The 22,356-nt window shown below is 36.4% G+C and overlaps 2 protein-coding genes across 2 annotated transcripts in view; one reads left to right on the top strand and one right to left on the bottom strand.

Annotated features, from left to right (window-relative positions):
* The window catches only part of LOC127835550 (kyphoscoliosis peptidase-like), a 143,513-nt gene that overhangs the window by 119,445 nt on the left and 1,712 nt on the right, over positions 1 to 22,356 (bottom strand). The window contains exons 3-7 of the mRNA XM_052361985.1: positions 22,083 to 22,172; positions 21,611 to 21,706; positions 20,923 to 21,084; positions 20,107 to 20,222; positions 19,133 to 19,252 (exon numbers count right to left, since the gene is read on the bottom strand). Of these exons, the coding sequence (XP_052217945.1) occupies positions 19,133 to 19,252; positions 20,107 to 20,222; positions 20,923 to 21,084; positions 21,611 to 21,706; positions 22,083 to 22,172 (584 nt within the window). The remainder of the gene's footprint in view (positions 1 to 19,132; positions 19,253 to 20,106; positions 20,223 to 20,922; positions 21,085 to 21,610; positions 21,707 to 22,082; positions 22,173 to 22,356) is intronic.
* Positions 5,775 to 14,126, top strand: LOC127836422 (uncharacterized). The gene is made up of 8 exons (XM_052363059.1): positions 5,775 to 5,921; positions 9,157 to 9,220; positions 9,467 to 9,604; positions 9,931 to 10,132; positions 11,515 to 11,595; positions 12,209 to 12,286; positions 12,665 to 12,845; positions 13,197 to 14,126. The coding sequence occupies exons 1-8, from the start codon at positions 5,810 to 5,812 to the stop codon at positions 13,469 to 13,471; spliced, it is 1,131 nt and encodes a 376-aa protein (XP_052219019.1). The 5' UTR covers positions 5,775 to 5,809; the 3' UTR covers positions 13,472 to 14,126.

The raw sequence follows: 22,356 nt of genomic DNA, 5'->3' as shown, positions 1-22,356 counted from the left end.
TGCCATGAAATATTTGTAACTTATTTGTATCATTTACTGAACAAAAATGGTACATAATCAAATGAACCGATGCATTAAGAAAAACATATATATTGTATATAAGCAGAAATTAACAAAGATGGTGAAGAACAAAATGACAACAAGACGCAGCAGGACGAAGATATCTTTGTGAACGAGGATACCCGAAAACAAGAAACTACATGTAGTATGCGAGCACCATGAAACAAGGATCATTTTAAAGAGTACACAAAACAAGGTCCTAACATGGAGTACGTCGTCTCGCCGGTTATGTATCTGCATCAGGGTGGCCCCATGCTCGGAAAGGGTGTGGCACAGGGGACGTCGGATGCAGTGGGCAGAGGAGAGGAAGAACAATGGACATGGAAGAGTAAACATGTCTGAGAGATAACACTACGATGACAATTGAATACTACACACCCCAAATTGTGATTCAGTCCTGGATACTCCTTTTATTACTTCTAAATTGATTTTCCGTTTAATATTTGTTTATTTAAACATAGTTTGCCAATAACTTGCTTTGAAATTTTGCGATACAAAATGTTCAATAGTTGCAATAAAATATAAGCTGTTCACAAATGAAAGATTAATGATGTATGAAAGGTAACTTAAAACAAATTTCAATGAGATTTTGAAGCATCTACTATTCCCAGATCCAACAAATATGTAGATGATGTGTTAAGCAGTAACTAAAAGGTTACGTGATTTTCATTATAAAAGTATACATATTTTGAACAAGCTCGACGATGTTTTGAAATCTAGAGGCAATTATATCATATTAAGGTGTTCCAGTAAAACAGTATACATGTATACACATGATTTATAATCGGACGAATATATTAAATGTACTTCATATAGCCAATATCAATAACGCCTTGAAGTCCTTTGCAAATACAAAGATACAATATTTGATAATAATGCATACTAAATGTCATTCTACCAATCAAGCAAATGTCTATAGTATTGTCATAACACCCATATAATCTTCGCCATAATGGAGACGTAAGCACACAACCAACCCATAGAATTATTGAGATTCGGTCATGTTTAAATGTATATTATTGGATCCTCTGTACCTACCCAGAGTATAATATTGAAACGACTACATAATCTCATATAAACATCTATAAATATATAAAATATACATTTTATAACGCATGTCTTATAATAGTTGAGACACACGCCTTACAATAACTGAGATCCAATACTTGATAATACTTGAGATTCAATCTTTGTAATAATTGAGATATACGTCTTATAGTAATTGAGATTCAAGCCTTATAATTATTGACATTGAAGACTTTGAACAATAGAGATTAAAGACGTATAGTTACTGAGATTCAGGCCTTATAATAAGGTTCAAACTCTTGAATACGTAAGATTCCACCCTAATATTAATTGAGATTCAATCCATATAATAATTGAAATTCAGCCCTATAATAATTGAGATTTAAGCCTCAATTTGGCTTAAAATAATTGCGATCCTTGTCTCATAATGATAGCGATTCTAACCATATTGTAATTGAGAATCAAGCCCCATAAAAATTTAGATTTCTGTCTCATTATAATTGATATTAAAGCCTTATAATAACTTTAGGTTCAAGCCTCGTAATAATTAATATTCAGGTCTTATAATAATTGATATCCAAGATCCTTAATAATTGGGATCAATGCCCCATAATAATTGAGAATCTAGCCTCATAATTATTGAAATTCAACCCTATAGTAATTGAGATTAAAGCCTTATCATAACTTAGATTTAAGCCTTATAGTAATTGAAATTCTAAAACCATGTTGATCAAAAGAAGTATGTAAGTAAGATTTTGGATGCTTATAACACACAAAAAAAAATTTAGTACAAACTATCTAGCGTAAATCAATGACAATCATTAACAGTTAAAATAAACCATATAAATAATTACTTAAAATACACAAAATAATATTGAGATTTGGGCTGTGATCTAAAATGATTATAATCAATCTACAGGCGTGCCTACTAGCTTACAAATAGTGTTTGTATGCTGTATGTACACAGCATGTTTTGCATTATTAAAAGAATACAACCACGCGAACTCAGAGATTTATTACTATGGTCACAAAAGCCTACAAACCAACCGTATAATGATAAAAATATGTTTAAATATATATATTTTTTCCACTCCTTTGTATGTCCTTACTGGTTGATGTTCTAGTATAAACCAAGTCGGTGTGAAAAATATAAATGGATTCACAATTGCTACTTTCGCTGTTGCTGTTATCGTTGTTTTTGCTTTGGTCGAAACATCGGCTATGGATACCGGGAAACACAACATAAAAGTATTGACCTCACTAGCAGAGTAATTTACTTCCTCTTCCGATGTCGTCGTCCTCGATAGGTCACACTCATACATACCAAGCTAGGTCATAAGATCCTGAAAAAACTGTACATAAGGGAGACGTTTGCATCCAAACAACCGATAAAATAATTGAGATTTAGGCATCAGTATATGTATGAAATTACCCTAGCATACCCCCCGTAAGAATAATTTTGATACTAGTGAATAATCCCATTTGGAACTATAAAATGGAACTACTGACATTCAACAACAACACGAATGATGTTATGCATGTATATCTTCTTTAACGCAAAACCCGTCTCATTAGAATCAGATTCAATCCCTATAATATCGAGATTCAAGCTCATAATAGTTTAGATTCAAGCCTGATAATGATTGAGATTCTGGAGATGTGTTGAGAACCGAATTAAAAGAATTGTTTAAGAAGGATTTTTGACGCTCATGACAAGAGAGTTTTTCTATTTAGTACTTACTTGATATATTTTAAGAAATAGCAAAACAGTGAAAACAATAAAGAGTTCAAATCAACCATGTAAGTGATTGACATTTTAGCATGCGTGCAGGCAGATTATTCAGATTTGCGCATTCTAATCTAAAAAGATTATAATTTTTCTACTGACGTGCCTACCAGCATATGAATTGCGCGTGTATGCCAGCCAATTAAAAAAAATGTACGTAGCACTGTAATTGGATAATAAAAAGGATACAAACACACTAACCCGCAGAATAATGATAACACTCATAGCGATATTATAATTGAGTAACAAAAATACGTGTCCACAGAAGTATTTGTATGAACATACAAGCGTACCAACTCAAAAAAAGATTGAGATTTTAAAGAGAACGTACCAACCTATAAAATATTTGATTGAAATGCAAATATTGCAAAACATTAACATACCAACCAACAAAGAAATTAAAGTTCATGTAGAGGCTTACGTTTGAAAAATGTGGGACCCTAGAATTGAACTCAAATTTGACTAAACGCAGAGTGCCACATTGAAAATGTTTACATATTTGCTTAAAAGGATGGTTTTCCTTCAAACTGCTACCAATTTTGTGCAGCACAATCTCATACCATCGACAAAATCAATCAAAATATAAAGCGATTTTAACACAAAAATAGACATTATTTTCAAAAATCTGGATGGTGTTTATTCAACGTATTTCGGCGGAAAATTATATAACTAGTTAATAATATCGACATTGATGAGGGCAAGGTACGCTTAAATAGTAAAAAAAAATACATATCTAGAAATATCAAAACTCGAACACATGTCATTTCATGACGATGGGGGCAGCCATTTTTAGATTAATAAAATTGAAAGAAACATGCTAAAAACTCACTAATCGCCTAATTGACATTCCAAACGGTTGACGATGACAAATGCCTAAGATTGTAATCTTTCCGTTGATGTGTGCAAACTGCATGATCAGACATCATAAACAAAAAAAAAACACTTTGTAAGAAGCATTTCACCAATGTTTACAATTGTTGTTGAATCACATGTACTTGTATTATTGCGCACAAAATAGTACGTTTATAGACTGACATAAAGATCGATACGAAACTCCGTTCAATTCATCACGGTATACTATTGTATTGATAATTTATAATAATAATTCGCTTCAACAACCTAAATGTAAAAATAATTCTTTTAAACGGAGTTTTTTATAACGAAAGTGAAAACAACGGAAGTCGGATGGATATTATGTGAGATGCACTTCGGCTCCAGAAAAACAATACAAATACACTAAAAAAGACGTGTGGGGAAAAATGTTCAGCTGGAAAATATTTGAAATGGGGTAAGTGATTATATCTTTGTGTGATCATTTCTGTTATTAAGCGCGATCTCTTCCTGAGTAATGTTAACAGTTGTTTTACTAGTCGCGACCCAACTGTCAAAATAATGATGTGTTTTCTCAGGTATGTGTATACACATACCTGGTTTTCTTACTACTTCACGTGATTTCGACCGATTTGAAATGCACGTTTTTTTTCTACGGAGCACAGCGAGTGCCACGCTTTCAAAATGGGTAGAAGGAATCGATATACAAATGTATAAAAAGCTTCGGTTTGCCAAAAGGAACACATTATTCAAAACGGTACAAGGACAGTCGTTGTTCAGGAAGGAAGAAAGAAAAAACCATGATACCTAGCTGCGTTTTTCTATGTACAACTATGATTTCTAGAGTCGTCTGCACAAAACTCATAAAATCTTGTTATTGATGAGCAATATCTCCTTTTATCACAATGATTTCTACCCAGCCAAACCTATTTCTTTATATTTATTTACAATTTTATATGTCGTCTGCAATTTCTTTCAATTTGAGATGGTTTAAAATTTTCCATTTGGTTATAGCAAAATTGTTTAGCCCTTGAAATAGAATGGTGACTCTTATTATCCACCATACCTGGATTTTTTAAGTAGTAGTTCAGTTTAGTTATTTTAAGAACTTTGTTTAGAAAAATTATCCAAAAATGCAGTTGAATAATAACTCATTTGTTGTTTTCTGACAATATTTTTTGTGAAATGTTGCTAACTTGACCTTGTATATGTATATAACTTTGTATTTATTCAACTTACGGTAGTGCATATCCTTCCTAATTTTAGATTGAAATTTTGTGAATTAGTGTAAAAATGTATTGGTTGTAAACAAAAATACGAATAAAGCAAAAAAAATATTGAATGTCAAAAATGTGTTTATGTAATTCTATCCGTCTTTACCTTTAAAATGATATATAGTTTGACCATATTGTACTACATTGAATGAAGAAAAACCAAATCAAAGATTTAATGAATTTTATCCCTCCCATGAACCTTAAGACACGCGAACATTCAACGCTGCAAAATATATTGAATACGATAATTCTGTCTAAACGATAGAAGTGTCAAAATTAAAAGACACTCCATTTGTACATGCACACCATGAGAACCACAAAAGTCGGTATGTCAGCTTTACACTCCTACTCCTTGAAACCGAGTTCAATCGTGCACGTATTGACGTGTTGCAAATGGGGGCTACTTCTTCTCAAATATCAGGCCAACATATTCTTCTTATTTATCTTGAGGCGGGTTTCAGCTGAGTGGTAACCAATAGAATTAATTTGTGAAACGCCAATTATAATTTCATTTCAAAACAAAATGTGTTTTATTTTCAAGAAGAAGACTTTTTGAACAGACGATGATAGAGCAGGCTTGTTAAAACAAACTACCGGTAAAATTAAAACAACAAACTCACTTTGAAACCAGTCACTTAAGTATATCTGCAGGAAAAAGTATATTTTACTATAAATATAACTGTCTAATCCATTTCATGTCCTTACTGGTGCAAGTTCTTATATATGTTCCGTGTTTAATTTGGCCAAAAATCTGTAACCGTTAAACAAAATATAAAAATGTTGGCCTAACCGGCACAGCAATTTACTTCCTCTTTCGATTTCGTCGTTCTAAATGGACCAGCCAAGTTACACTTATCACGCTGTTGATGTTGAAGAAGTCACTTTGGGAGAGAAGGAAAACGCTAGAATGGTTCAATCTAGGAATATATGTGAATATTTTAAAAGTAGGATATCTTTTTTAATATTTTCAGAGGAAAAATGACTTTAAATTCAGCAGGACTCAATTTACATTGTAACAATATAAGTGTTAATGAAGATTTGGTATCTTTAAACAAAAGTATCTTTCTTGTAGAAACAAAAGTAAAGATGATAGTTTTGTAAAGTTTTATTTATGTTCTCGTGAAACAATGTTCTTGCGTTCCAAAACTTGTATTAACATGCTTGAATTGATTCTTTACACTATTGTGTAAACAAAAACCAGATCTTATTGGACGGTTGACGATATTGACCTTGCAATGAGCGTTAACACCAATAAATACATAACTATAGACAATAACAATAAAGTACATTTGCACTAGTACCCGGTATGTAGTTTGAAGATATATAAGTCAGTCATTCCCTTTCATTTATTACAATTCATGATAATAGATATTAATATAATTAATTAATATAAATGTACCGGTCTTTTGGCTGATACTCTTGTAAAATAACAAATGAACACTACATTTGTATTTATTTTTGTTAAAGTTTGCAATGTTTTATATGTTAATTCATTTATTCGAAGCATATAATATAGACCATATTACCATTCAGAATACAACTTGCATAGTTTTCTGACAAGCAGGATAACTTAGTTCATCTCCCCCCCCCCAAAAAAAAAAACATAAAGGATAAATACAACGTAACACAAATTATAATCATTAGGTAGTAATACAAATCATTCTCCCTATGAAACAGCCTTATATAAAACTATATATTTAGGTGCATAGCATATACGTGTGCCCTGTTCCTTACTATTGAACAAACCTACAATCGTATTTCCACTTCACTGAAAATTGAAACTACCTTTACAGTACAGGCAACGTGTACTTTGACAAACGCCACTCGTAGCGGTGTTCATTTTACGGTGTTCGCTTACCAAACGAACCCCGCGATGGGTGTTCAGATCAAATATTCGTGGGGGTCGTTTTCCATGAGGTGGACACCGCGAATCACCGCGGACCCATAATATCTACCGCAGTGTTCATCCTGTTCGCTAGAAATAAAATAATTGAACATAAACATAGGTCGGTACCAATTTGCAGAAAGAATCTACCGTGCGGTTGAATGTTATAGGTGTCATTTGGTGTCTAAAAAATTAACAACGATTACGAACAATCACAATCGATTACCGCATACATGCAAACATTCCCGTCTCTGTCCATTACCCGATAATCCCGAGATTTCCGATTTCATGCAAATTCTGGTCAATGTTGACGATAAAAGTGTGATAGAAATGCAAAAATCACAAACGTTCGCCATATCTCTAAACTATCAAATGAATTTCTGCATATGTTTCTATTTAAACATTTGATGAATTAAGCGCCCAATCAGAACAGGTGTATTCCAACATGCGTAAATTACCTGACGCCTAGTGTGCGCGTCGTGTAGAGTTCATGTTCTGTTACAAATTGTAGCCAAAAATAAATACATGTATATATGCCCATGATATTTTCATTTTATTTGTTCTGAACCTTAAAAAGCGCGCGAAAATTGGCGTGGGTGTATTTATTTTTGACACAAAATCTTCGTAGCGCAGACAACATTGGGATCTTTTAATTTCGATTTAAAGTTTTGTCGTGAATTTCTTCTCAAGTACCGGGGTAGCTCCCGAATGATTTGGAATTGACATTTCATCTGAATAAAATAAAAATCAAACACGCTGTAACACGCTATATTTAGATTTCATGCAACATTTACAAGTCATTTTCTGGAAATCGGGAAAAATGAAACCCAATTTTGTGAAAACAAAAAGGGCTATTGCATTGATTAACACCATAAAAGTTAATCGTATTGATCATCTAAACGCTTAGTTTTAGTTTCCGACTTAACGTACTGCCCGAGTTTAAGTACACATAAAAAATGTGCACATAATATCTACATGTACATGAAGTATATGATTTTATGTTGTACATGCACATTTAAAACGTGTAAATGACCCTTGCAGACAGGTGTTTACGGTGGCTGCGCAGCATCGCGGTGATCACGGGTGTTCACGTTAACGATAGCGTGCAATCGCGGCAATTTCAGGTGTTCGCCGAACACCGCAGTCAGTAGCGTGTCCGCCCCCCCCCCCCCCCCCCTGCGAAATGTCACCCATTGGGAAAATTGAACACCGCGGACACGCGTTTTTGTCAAAGTACACATTGCCTGTACTGTACAACCCCGTCTTATCCACAGGTGCTTAGCGTGTGGCTATGATATTGATTAGAAAAAACCCACATCATTTTGAATAAAAAAATAATAAAATTATAACGAAAACTTATCTTCTCTGAATAAATATATATATATATATATATATATATATATATATATATATATATATATATATATATATATATATATATATATATATATATATATATATATATATATATATATATATATATGATAGTGACTTTTTTTCAGAAAAGTTTATTTTTCGTTATAATTTGATTATTTTTCATTTAAAATGATGTGTTTACTAATTAATACCATAGCCACACGCTAACCACAAGGGGTCTAATCAGTAAGTGCTAAATAAACCCTTGTGTAAAAATGTCAATGGGTGGCATGATTCTGACAAAAACCTGTGACAACCTGCTCGAGTCCTTTTCAACAATATCATTTATAGAAAGAGCAATACTTAAAATTATTTTATTTATTTTAATGAACGAAGTTAGAGTTATGCCCAACTATTTAAAAAAAATAATGCTAAATTGGTCGTTGTCGGCTATTTTTAAAATTAATTATGTTCACATTTATGTCAATTTTCTGTTAAATTGCCTCTATATTATCGAAACTTATACTTTAAAAGCATGTTGATGCAGTTTTTTTAAGAGAAGTTTGTTTAAGTATATTTACCGTTCCCGGGGTACATGAAAGTATACTTAAGAGTTTCCGTGTACATGTTAGTAGTACCCGAGCCGACAATGACCAATCGAGTTTTATTGTTCCTATCTTTGCAATATTATTGAAGTTGTACTTTAAATCTTTTTTAATAAGTCTTAATGTTGTCATGAGTGCTTTTGCACTTCCCGTCGCCGATATCTCATTTATTAGGTTGTTCTTTTGTTTCAATGATTACGAATGTAAATTAGTTGTGTTCGTTTGATTCAATTTTCAAATGAAACATTCCATGAACAGGTATTGCTATTGAATAACAGTTTTAATATGAATATACTGTCTGTACATTTTAAGCCCGTGTTTTGTTTTTTACAGAGCCGCTAAGAATGATCTCTTATTTGTTCGTACCCATATGGGACTTCATCATGTTCTTAAAACGGTAAGGCCTTAATAGTTTCATCATAAATACCAATTTTGTTTAATGTTTTGTGTTATCGTAATTTGTCAAATGCCAAATAACTTCCGTATTTGTATTTCGATGGGATAATATGGACCATAAAAGAAGCGCAATGAAATAATCAGATTCGTTTAAAGAAACATACGTTCTAATTATAATATCTTATGTACGCTCTCGTTATAGCGATTGAAAATATATTGACCGAGAACAACGTTCCTTCTCATTCAGGCCATTCACCTCCTCGAGCAAACAATTGTCAGACCGAGAAACATATGTCACCCAACTAGAACATCGCCTCGCACATTTGCAAAACGTTCAAGACGAACTACGTAGAGCGACTTTAGAGAAAGAAGACCTACAGACACGGTACAAATCAGTTTGTCTATCCACATTTAATAATATATAACATATTTTATATGCATCTTTAAAATGACCGTTTTGCATTCTTAGAAATCGAATAAAAGCTCATATAAACCCGAGCGAATACATTAAACCAAGATGAGGACAACATTATTTTTGACGCTACGCCTATGAAAAAAGCCGAGCAGTTTGAATAGGTATTGTGTAACATTTGAAACGTAATGATTATTTTTAATCTGCCTTGATATCAATTTCGATTTTTATGTAGAAAAACAATAAGAGAATAATAAGAATTGTTTGCACGTCTTACGCATGCACCATTCTCGTATCAGACTGAGCGCTGTTATGTCATCAAAACTACGTGACAACAATCCGAACATCGCCGATCTCAGTGACCAGTTCAGGCCTACAAAACTGGCAGAGATGTTCAGTGAACTGTACGACAACCAGTGGACCACCGCATACTCGACCGTGAATAGAATAATGTATGGAGCGGAAAGAGAAACCATTGATTTCCTACTGGACATGTTCATGGTAAAGACATTACAAGATGAGCCTCGTTTTGGGCTGTAAGCATGAGCGTTAAGTGTCGTCCCAGATAAGCATGTGCAGTATGCATATTGTAGTTAGGGACGACAATTTCCGTATAAACTCGATTTTCGTTTAGAAGAGACTTCCCTTATACGAAAAATTCCATAAAAGCGGAAAGTGTTGTCCTTGATAAGATTGTGCAGACTGCTCTGGCTAATCTGGGATGAAATTTTACGCACATGGATGAAGTCCAGTTTCCCCGAACACGGCTCATATCTTTCTGACCAGTAAAAACCTGTCAAAGAAGGATTAAGTATACCAGATGATGGGTTTATATTTGTCGTAAAAATATAAAGCACTTATATATATACTTTCAAAATTCAATACATTTTAAAAAATCTTTGGACAGACAAACAAATGGCGTGGTGATGGATTTCTGTCTTAACTGTTAATTACTCATGGCCGTGTTAAATGCAATTTACAACCTCCGCGCAGAGATTTGACTGGAACCAGCATAGCTGAATCAAATCCCTGCCTTTATAACCAACCACGTGATGATAGCCTGGCCACGTTGTATAATAATTTCCCATTGTTAATTTTATTTTTTAATTAAGTTAATTTATTTTTATTATGAACCTAAACTGATACACAATTTTCCAAATATTTAAGAAAATGATACTATTTTTCACAACATGATACATAAACAAAGAAGTAAAATCCTACCAAATCTGGTAGGATTTTCTTGTGATGGTAGAAATTGTTTGTGAGGGCGTGGAACGACAACTCTGCGTGGAGATTGTGCAATTTATACGTACAACGTAATGAATATTCCTTGCGTTTAAATTCAATTGATTATGCTTGATTCGTCTGATGTAAATGCTTGATGGATGACAACAGAAGTACATGTATTTCAAGATAAAATGTTAAACGTCTGTACATTTCTTTCAGTATAATATATACCATTTCCGGAAATTATTAACAAAATATAAACTTTCAAATGGCTTATAAACTAAGTAACCTAATAACGTGTATAAAACGGAACAGAACACAAACGTATTACCGCGTAAACATCGTAAGTCTTAACAATGTTATATTACACATCAAAAGGTCACTTGAAAAGGAAGTTATCATTCAGCTATAAGTAGTGTACATCATATAATATCGTACGTAGTACATGACCGCGATAGTGATTGGCATTATAACAATGGAATTATTGCAAAAGGAGAGTATTTAAGTTGAATAAATAAACGTGGGAAATGGATCGTATAACATATACCACGCAGATCATTATGCACAGAATAATTATAATAATAATAATAATAATAATAATAATAATAATAATAATAATAAAATAATAATAATATAGCATACCTTTATACTTACAGATTACAAACGTGTTTTGTTATGCGGAGATAGAGGATTCTTGGCAGTATTTGACAAGATGGTTCCTTGTAGAGGAGGACAAGGTACTCAAATGGTCGAATTATACACCCGTAACGAAATAGTGGGGTTTTATACACCCGTGACGATATAGCGGGGTATTATACACCCTTAACGATATAATGGGGTGTTATACACCCATAACGATATAGCGGGGTATTATACAGCCGTAACGATATAGCGAGGTATTAAACACCCGTAATGATAAAGCAGGTTGTTATACACCCGTAACGATATAGCGGACTAGTATACACCCCTAACGATATAACGGGGTATTATACACCCATAACGATATAGCGGGGTGTTATACACCCGCAACGATATAGCGGGGTATTAAAATGTTGATACATCCCTGGCCGTTATTCATATCACGTACAACATTTAAATTTAGAATTCGTTGTTCCTTATGATATTATGCAATATTGATTTTTTTACATTAATTTTTGCGAACGTTATACCCTTTTTTAAACTAGCGTAAATTATTATCACCAGATTATTCCAAGTTTCCATGTGCAACGAACGAAATGCGACGTTGTGGGTATTACTGCGTAAGGGAGTTCGTTCATGCTTAATTGTGGTGTAATTGTGTTATGTGTTTTGACATTAAGAGTTATATAATTATTAGTGTCATCAATTCAGAATGATGCGATTTTGACGAAACCACTGAAAGATCGCAGAAAGCGAGGAATCCTGAAACACGTCAATTATTGTCCACAGGTATATTGTAGCCGCTTGTTTATAAGGAATAGTTCCGTCGTTGAAGCCGGTTAAAACATATTTATCTTCGTCTTCATACTGCATATCTTCTTTGTTCAGCGGACTTTAAAATATCTGTTCAAATTGATATGTTTTCAGTTATTTCATGACTTATTCGTAGGAAGTACTTAAAAATCAAACTGCATGCAAATACGCAAGACAAATTCTTGTGTACCCGTGCTGATTGGATGTATGTAAGAAGGTCCTTTCTAACATGCAAAATAATGGTCCATATTTTTAACCTGCGCTTTTAAAAAGCTCCATGTGCTTTGTAGGACTCTTCATCTTCAAGTGTTATTATTTAGATGCAGATAATTTTCATGATGGTCATAATTACAGCAAATTGAGCAGATCGTTGCGTCTATTGGCGCCGATGATCGAGTGAGCCATCTGTTGAGTAATGATGACGTTAAAGCTTACCTGTTAGAGTGCGCACGACTCTGTCTGCTGATGGCGGCATCTGACCCGCCTGTCTTTGTGGAGTGCCCGGGGAGGCCGGACCTTGGTCTTGAGGAACGCGGTATGAACCCCTAAACTCGTTATATCGTAGGTTAGGAAAGCATTTGTGTCTCAACTTGCTTGAAGTTTGGTTAGCTCATTTTTCAGCAATTAGATTGCCGTGTAGTGGACAATGCTTTTGTAGTGTGTTTTTTAAATCATAAATGACCTTCGATATCAACAACTTCACTTTTCAGCTAATGTTCCCAATACTTTCTTCTGATCGTTTGACGGTATTAATTGGTTGTCCTTTTCTAAAATCTAAATATCTATAAACATATCCTGTGGTGCTGATAATAATATTCTCGAATGATAACTAAAAACAAGTTTCGTTAAATACTGTTTTCAATGAAATACATGTTTTTCTCATTAGTGCTTGACGTCAAACAACGAAAGTCGTCCCATGGTATTTCCGCTCGCCAGACCGGAAGGAATACGAACGGTCAGAAACGTACCAGTGGTGCCCGGATTCAGTTTAACAAAGCCATCTTCAAGGAGTACACGACGCGTGGAGCATTCCTGGAGTATGTCGTCTGGCCGGTCATGTACGTCAATAAAGGCGGGAACATGTTGTCAAGGGGCGTGGCTCAGGGTACTGGGGAGAAAACTCCGCCCCTAGAGAATGGGCCGTGGATTTGGTGGAAATAGTCTGGTGAATATGTTATATATAATATGCTCATTCATCGGGGAACAGATAAATATAATCAAAATGACCCGTTCACAAATAGACCAATCGGAAAATTTCCTGGCTAAAGTTCTTGTCAGGTTTCTACAAAAGCTGATGTCTATAAATCAGCGTTCATTATACAACGAACGTTGAGTTATTTTGTACAAAGAGTTTTGCAAATGTTAATTATAAATTAAAATTTTGACAATTATGAATCGATTGTAATGCAAAACGATTGAGCGATGTAGAGTATATGTTGCCAAAACTGTTTACAACAATTATTCAGATAATGTTAAAACATTTCATATTTTTATAATGTGAAATGTTGGCTGCATAAAATAAAGCACCTAACTGGTAGAAGAGAATGTATTTTGCGGACATTTAGAGCTGAAGTAATATATGTATTATTACGATTTTAGTATTATAGATATATTATCATGTTGTATCAACTATATAATTACCATGTAAAAATTGTCTCGGACGAGTCTTTTTAATGGCATTTGGATTATGTGCTGACCTAAGGCCAGGTTACGTTTCCACACAAATATTAACAAAAATATCAACTACTAATATACTTAAGATATTCACCGAGAACAATTATATTGTACATTTGTGAAAATAAAAATGTATAACCAATTAGTCTTTGTAATGATATTATAATTGAAAACAACTTGTATTTTAAATAACATACACACAGATTTTAAAGGATGCGAATAATGATTTTCAAAATGATAATTTTCCAACGAATGTTATTCCAAACTTAAACAAGCGAAAATAGATTCGCAACTAAGAATGCTATTTAAATAATAGTTCGTTTAAGTATAACAATCGAAAAAAAAAGATCTAAGCATGAATAAAAATCAATAAAAGGCGTTTGTAAAGCTTTTATCCATAATTTGTAGTATACGATTATTGATAACATGACTTTTATAAGCCATGAACACCAACTGACTTAGAGCCTAAGTGATCCAGTGGTAGTGCAGGACTTTGCTCTCACGTAACACAAGTTTAAATCCTGACAACACACATGTAGCTGAGAATAGTTAGTACATTTAATCATTTGTCTCACGAAGTATATGTGTAGCTACTAAACACTCAGAAAGTTTTAGCAGCTCAATCGTTTCTCAAGTTCTGTCTTAGTATATGATAAAATATTCAAATACTTATTGTGGTATTCGCTTCAACAGCTTTTATGTTCAAATCATATGCATCGTTTGACGATCGGGATGATATTAGAAAAGATTTATGATGGAATATTCGAATATTAATTTCGGCATAAATCGCCATAAATAAAACCTAAATTTATTAGGATGTACTTTGCGTCAGAATACGGTGAAGTGAAATAGTCCCACCAGCGGACTCTTCTCCGTCTGCTGCCCGTATATAGTGAACGGTTGGCCGGCAGGTGGCGTGGTGACCGTTCCCTCGAACACGTGATTCTCGTCCATCACGAGATCTTTGTACATGAGACTTGCCTTGACGATGTTTTCGCAGCCCATAACAACGGTGATGGTGGAGTTCGCCGGAAGGTCCTTCCACAGAGGCTTGAAAAGCGTGCACTTCAGCTCGAGCGCCGCGTCAAAGGCAACCGGAAATCCGGAGTGCACGTGACTAGCCTGGTTACAGTCGATTAAAAACGTAGCCACCGGCCGAAAATTACCGGCGTCGTCTTCCTTTCCGAAAAGCGTGAATTTGTAATACCCTTCAAAAGGAAATCGCATTTTGATAGATATCCCGTGTTCCTTCGCAGTGACAAGGCAGAAGTTAGTGAGGTCAGCTTTTTCGTCAATGTGCTCAAGTTTAGTCATAACTTTCACGCTACGTTTCGTTTTAATAGGTAAAATCATTTCACCGGAATTGCACGTGTATTCACAGCACTTCGTAATATCGGAACTGAAACCAAACTTTTGATAGTTCGGCACGGCGCCGTAGATTCGGAAATTCGGCGGAAACTGCCGAAGTTCCTCGAGCACGTCGACGCACTTAAGTATGTACGTGACCAATACCTCGGACTTTCCGGAAGCGTCCAGGCTTTTCTGACCATAGATGTTCAGAATATAGTCTACTTGTTCCGGTGGACGAAGGGTTATCTTGAGCGTCCGGTTGTTCAGTTTGCACGCAAAGAAAAACTGGTCAAGATTCCGGCTGCCGTCCTTTCTCTGAAACAAACGTGTCGTTTATCAACATATAGTGCAATACGACTTGAAAATTATTAAGAACATTTAATATGTTTTAGGAACAATCTATATTGATGCTGATAATCAGATAACGCCAGTATACAATCAACGACAACATAGCGCAGGCAGTGACAGATACAATCTTCTTTCAATCATACCCATGCTTGTGATTATCTGACGACATCACATATTAGTAAGAGGTTACGTTAAGTTGACCGTTTAAAAAAACATCGTGGCGTCCGTTTTTCAAGCAATCAAATATCTTACTCTACAAAGACGTTTCGCTTTCATCCCCATGGAGTGAAAAAACAATTATTAAAAGACAAGAAGGCGATGATTGAATATTGAAACTTATCTGAACTTGACCTCCACGGGGATAACATCCGATCCAGTAAGCGGTTAGTATAGAATCGTCAGACTGGAGATTATTTTAAAGACATCGAGGCCAGATTCAACCTGCTACCTGACCGATGAACCCCGTATTACGTCTATTTATTATTTATAACAATAATCTCTAATACAATGACTCGATCAAACTCTTCCAACGAGGTTTAATTCAGACAAAATTGTAACGTTTGTTTCATTAAAAGCTTCAATTGCAATTTGTTTCTACCGGGTATTTGAAACCCAATGCATGCCAATCTCTGGTGCCTATTTATAATAAATGTCCCGTACCTAAACAAAGAAATGGCCAGTGCAAATATGTTATATCTCATCTTGATATTTGCGAAGTCCTACGGTATCCATGTCGAAGTGAAGAAGCTTATTTTTAAAAGAGGATTACTCCATTAGATACTTTTCGAGTCGTCTGGACCTTGCGCATGTCAGGTTGATAATAATGACTTTTTTCACGTTTAAAAACCGGACCGGCTTGATGAGTTGGCATTGAGCTGGACTGCAAATCCGAGGATCGCGCATTTAGTTTATACCTACATGTATTTATTTTAGCTCGATTGAATAGAAAGCCTAAGGCTTATTTGGAACGCTCTCGAGTCAATTTCTTGGGCCTAGAACCAGTACTTGGTGTCTATGAAGGAAATCTTTAGAACGCTCCCACGGTGTGGATCGAACACGTGACTTCCCTGTCGCTAGGCGGACACCCTATCCCCTATACCACTGCGACCTATCGCGCGTTTGATTCCCCGCCCGGCCATAAAGTGAAGATTAGTCACGAAAATATTCCTACGACCTTTCTCCCCTAACTGCGATAAAATAAGGCAGTTGACAATTATCTCACAAGTATGTGCACATAGTACTGGTTAATCGGCTTTTGAAAATGTCTAAAAATTCAAATCACAAAAATACAAGCCAACCTGGAATTGTACTGAGTACTCCTCGAGTATGTCCGCCACCTCCTGCAGCTGTATCTCGATCTCGCGCCGCACCGTGATGATGTGGTGCTGCGTGTGCGTCACTGGCTTAACGTCCCACTCCAGGGCCGCGCGCTCAAGCTTCAGTCTGAAACAGTGCGCGCGCATGCGCCTGACTTTAATTGGCGCATTTGACGGCGTCTGTTCAGAGCTAATGTTTTGAAGGAAATTTATGAAGATTTCGTGCTTTTGGTTAACAGGAGCAATGCTTTCCTGTTAAGACTTCCTTTTATTAAGAAATAATTTAAATAACTGAACGTTTTCGGGAATAGTATTGGGTCAATAGGATTTTTGAATAATTTGGTTCCTGAAAGCTGTTTCCTTGAATGTTTCAAATACCTGTTGCCGAATCTGTTCTTTTCGCATTAATCAACAATGTTCAAAAGAATGTTCTTGGAGATATTTTACTACATTACCCACACCCCTTACAACTTGAACAAGGTACTCGCCTCTGATTAAAGGAGTTAGCGCTGACAGGAGACGCCAGTAGTTGCCACTTGGCGCTCTCTCGCAGGTCGTTGTCCATGAACGGGAAGTGGTCGACGATCATCTTGTCAGGGTCCACGATGAAATAAAATTCCTGAACCGCATGAGATAAGAGTATTAATATAAGGAAAACATCTATCCTGAAATTGGTGCGGGATTTTTCGGATGATGGTTTGAATTTGTTTATTGGAATAACAGATAAAATCATATCGATTTGTAAAGAAAAATGCCGTGAACAATTTTATAAAATGGTGTATTTTCGGTCAGTATGCTGTCGTCTTTTGTGTTATTGTATTGGGTTTTGTTTGCTTTTTAAGCTTTTTGGTGTTGCTGAATATTTGCCAAATGTCCTGCCATTAATAATGAACACGTGAATAATACAATATTCGTGTTGAAAACAAAAGCAGATCCTCACCAAATACTTGACAGCACGCATAACATGGCACACTTACGCCCACACAACCAGAGATTCCTTACCTGAAACTGTCGGATCCAGTTCCGCTTCCGGTCTACGAGACCAGCTCCCCAGGTGCAGTCGACGAAGAACCAGTTCTTGTTGATGTAGACGGCGTTCCAGAAGTGCCACAGGTGGGACTCTGTGAAGTTGATAATGTCGCCGATCTGGTATTCGTAGCCCTTGACGATCCCCTGAATGACCTTGACCGGGATACCCTCGAACCTGACAAGTGGATCATGACAAACCGATATATCTAATGGTTTACTTCTAAATGAGCCTCGCTCTGTGAAAACGGGGCTTAATGCACGTGCGTAATTTGTCGTCCCAGATTAGCCGATTCAGTCCGCACAGGCTTATCAGGGACTACACTGTCCGCATAAACTTGATTTTCGCTAACAAGAGACATCATTTGAACGAAAAATACCATTAAAGCGTAAAGTGTCGTCCATGATTAGCCAGAGCGGACTGCACAAGCTAATATGGGACGACACTTTACGCATATGCATTAAATCCAGTTTTCTCATAACGTGGCCCGTCTTATTCAATAACTAGTGCATTTGAAGATTTTTAACCTGATAATGGTAGCGCTTCATCAGTCAAAATATACTTTCTTCACGAAAATTCAACACTGTCACAACAAAGGTTTTCAAATATCAGGACATCAATAGTTGTATCAATGTAATCTTAATAAACAAAAATAAACGTTCCTTGTATTCCGCATTTATTTCCACTGAACTCAATCATAGCAAACAAGCGCAAAACAAACAAATGAGCTTCCCTCATGGAAAATGGAGCTTTATGCATGTGCGTAAAGTGTCGTCCCAGATTAATAAGGGACGACAAGTCCGCTATTATGGAATTGCTCTCTTACACGAAGCCTCTTCTAAACAAACATTCAATTTAGCCGGGAAGTGTCGTCCCTGATAGGCCTGTGCGGACTGAACAGAATTGGGACGCCACTTAACGAACATGCATTAAGCCCTATTTCTCTGAGCGAAACTCAAATATATTTCCTGCGCATGCTCACTTGCACATGGCCTGCGAGAGGTCGGCGTATCCCACTGATATGGGGAAACCGGACATTACTACATTCAATCATAACAATATATAAACAAGCGAAAACAAACAAATAGAAATTCTGCGCATGCTCACTTGCACATGGCCTGCATGAGGTTGGCGTACCCCTCGGAGATGGTGAGACCGGCCTGCAGCACGCCTTCGGGCTCCACCGACTGAAGCTGCGTCTCCCCGTAGTAGCCCTCCACGTCAAACCTGATCACACGTAAAGAATGGCGGGTTTAGTACGGCTGATTTGAGCCGCGTTGTGGGAAAACGGGGTTTAATAAATGTGCGTAACGTGTCATCCCAGATAAGCCTGTGCACTCCACACAGGCTAATCGGGGACCACACTTTCCATAGTTATGTTTGTTTGTTCTTGTTTACAAAAATTTCACCTTGCGAAAATGCGAAAATCCAGTTTAGGCTGGAAGCGTAGTCCATGATTAGCCTGTGCACATGCACTGAACCCCGTTTTTCTAGAGCGGGGCTCATTTGATCCTGCATACCGACACGGTCTAATAAGCATGCTTAAAGCTTTGGTTATCATTGATATATTACTACAAATTACCTTGGCTCAATCTAACAACATACTCGTCACTAAACTGTTTGGGTTTTTGTTTCTGCATCGTGGCATACACAGTCATTACAAGCCGTTTTATGTGCATATTTGATAGGCATATAGCCTGTCAGGTAAAATTGACCTATTAGTTAGTGGCGCAGGTACTGTTATTTTAGTTATATTGACTAGGCATCACTTTCATCGGTGTCAGTTATTTAAAAATTACCTGATAACTGACCTTAATGAAACATGAAAAATGTCAAAGTCGTGAGGCAAGGTTATCAATTGTAGGATGCTTTATTCTTTCGATTGCGATTAACGACCAAACTTTCTATAAGCGAATATACCCGTTTGATCGAGATGGGCGATTGTCGTGGTGAATTTCGAAGCTCTGTGTTAACAAACCTTACGCAACTGTTACCTTATATTTTGATAATGTTTGCAATTCGTAAAAAGCAATAAATAATAAATATATAATTGTTTTATAATATTAACAATGTTTTCTTACGCAATGTTAAACGTGATCCACCGGTAGAACATTCGCACGAGCTGCAGGTGGTTTTCCGCTCCCGACTTCAGATACGTCACCAGTGACGCAATCGACTCACGTGCACGGAACGGCGCCTGACAAAGGGAATCACTCGATTGGTTTAAAAGATACTATTGTGTTATTTCGTTACCAAATAAGACGTAAAAAGTTGGTTATTACACTCATCCGACCGACCCCAATCTTTCGTGCCCACCCTAAGTTTTTGGTGTTTCAGGTTGAGTTCTTCATGATTTGTTCTACCTTTGATCATTTTTTAGGGATCAACATTTAAAAATAAAGGAAGAAATATAACAATATTTTCGTTTTTATTTGAGTCGCGTTCTGAGAAAACTGGACTTAATGCAGGTGCGTAAAGTGTCGTCCCAGATTAGCCGCACAGGCTAATCAGGGACGACACTTTCCGCTTAAACTTGATTTTCGGTAAGGAGGGCCTCTGTTGAAACTAAACATACCATAAAAGCGGAAAATGTCGTCCCTGATTAGCATGTGCGGACTGCACAGGCTAATCCGGGACGACACTTTACGCACATGCATTATGCATAGTTTTCTCAGAACACGACTCATTAATTTAAGCTTGATTGCATGGAAAGTCTACGGCTGGTTGAAACGCTCTCGAGTCCGTTTCCCGTGTAGAACATTAACTTGGTGTATGAAGGGAAATCTTTAAAATGCTCCACAGTGCGGATCGAACCCGTGACAGACCCATTGCGTCACGGCGACCTTAGTGTTAATTCTTAGTAATTGTGATCATAACACAATACTATTCCTCGTTACCTTGACGGCGTGCTTATCAAACAGGTTGAACTGGTGCGTGTTCTGCACGATATCGCGCTTCCGGTAGGTAGGCGGCCGGGGTTCCGGTTCCTTATCGAGATCCTGTACAGCTCGGTCCTCGAACGCCCAGCCTGACTTGGTCACCCCCGTCAGATTGAACTTCTGTGGCGAGAATCAAAATAAATGATCATAGCTTGAAAAAATTTGGAAAACAATATACGTTATCTTCCTTTTAATACCAGAATACATATAGGTTAGGCCAGCAAAACAGTATTTTGATGCTTTGTGGCCCCCGTAAGATTGAAATTCTTTGGCGAAATAGGCAGACTTAAAATGCAAACTGGGACTTTTCGCTGCTTTTTATTTGAGTCGCGTTCTGAGAAAACCGGGCATAATGCATGTGCGTAAAGTGTCGCCACAGATTAGCTCGTGCAGTCCGCACAGGCTAATCAGAGACGGAACTTTCCGTATAAATTAGATTTTTGCTATGAAGAGACTTCATTTAAACGAAAAATGTCAAAAAGCGGGAATGTTCGTCCCTGGTTAGCCTGTGCGGACTGCACAGGCTTATCTGGGATGAAACTTTCCGCACATGCATTAAGACCAGTTTTCTCAGAACACGACTCGTTTATTCATATGTAAGAAAACAAAAATCAGCATCGTTGATGAACGACCCAATGCTACTTACCGCCGGGTTACGCACAGTGGGCTGATGCGCCACGTTGACTCGTTCCTCCGTCTCCGGTTCAAACACGAAGTTGCCGTTGCTGTCGATGTTCTGTTGCTAGAGGTTACAATATACTAAATCGTTTCCTTAAATGATTCAATGTAAAAGCGAAACTCGTAAGCGAAAATAAAGCCAACATTTTGCACAAACAGAATCCAATAACCATACTTTTTTTGTAAAACCATTTAATTGATTTAATACTAACAAAGGTATGTCATGTAATTTTCAAGACAGAAATAAAAAAGACCTTTATTTCGTCCATTTTTAGTGGGAATTAACCCGCTTCAGAGCAATATTTTACCATAGTCTCTAAATCAATTATATTTCAGTGATTCAGTAGTGGAAATTTATGCTTAAAACATGGCTGCGAGAAAAATATGTTCAATCATTTTGATGGTGCAGCCCTATATAAACCAATCATGTATACTAAAACCTGGATGAACTCTTGTTGGAGCTGCTCCTCGCGCAACATCCGGTTTGCCTTCTCCTCCATAGCGACCAACTCCTGATGCTTCTTGACGACCTGGGACATTATTGGCAGTTGTTTTACGGTTTCCAGTATCATCACCAGGATCATCATCAATGATATATTTATCATTTACATAATTGGCATTAACCAACAGATCATGATTATTGACTACCTGGAATCGGCAAATTGTGTTTGTTTGCCCACTTCGGAAAAGTGCCGGTACCGTACCAATTGGGAA

Source organism: Dreissena polymorpha, chromosome 6 (genome assembly GCF_020536995.1).
Source record: "Dreissena polymorpha isolate Duluth1 chromosome 6, UMN_Dpol_1.0, whole genome shotgun sequence".
Lineage (NCBI taxonomy): Eukaryota > Metazoa > Mollusca > Bivalvia > Myida > Dreissenidae > Dreissena > Dreissena polymorpha.
This window is presented reverse-complemented; position numbering and strand designations above follow the sequence as displayed.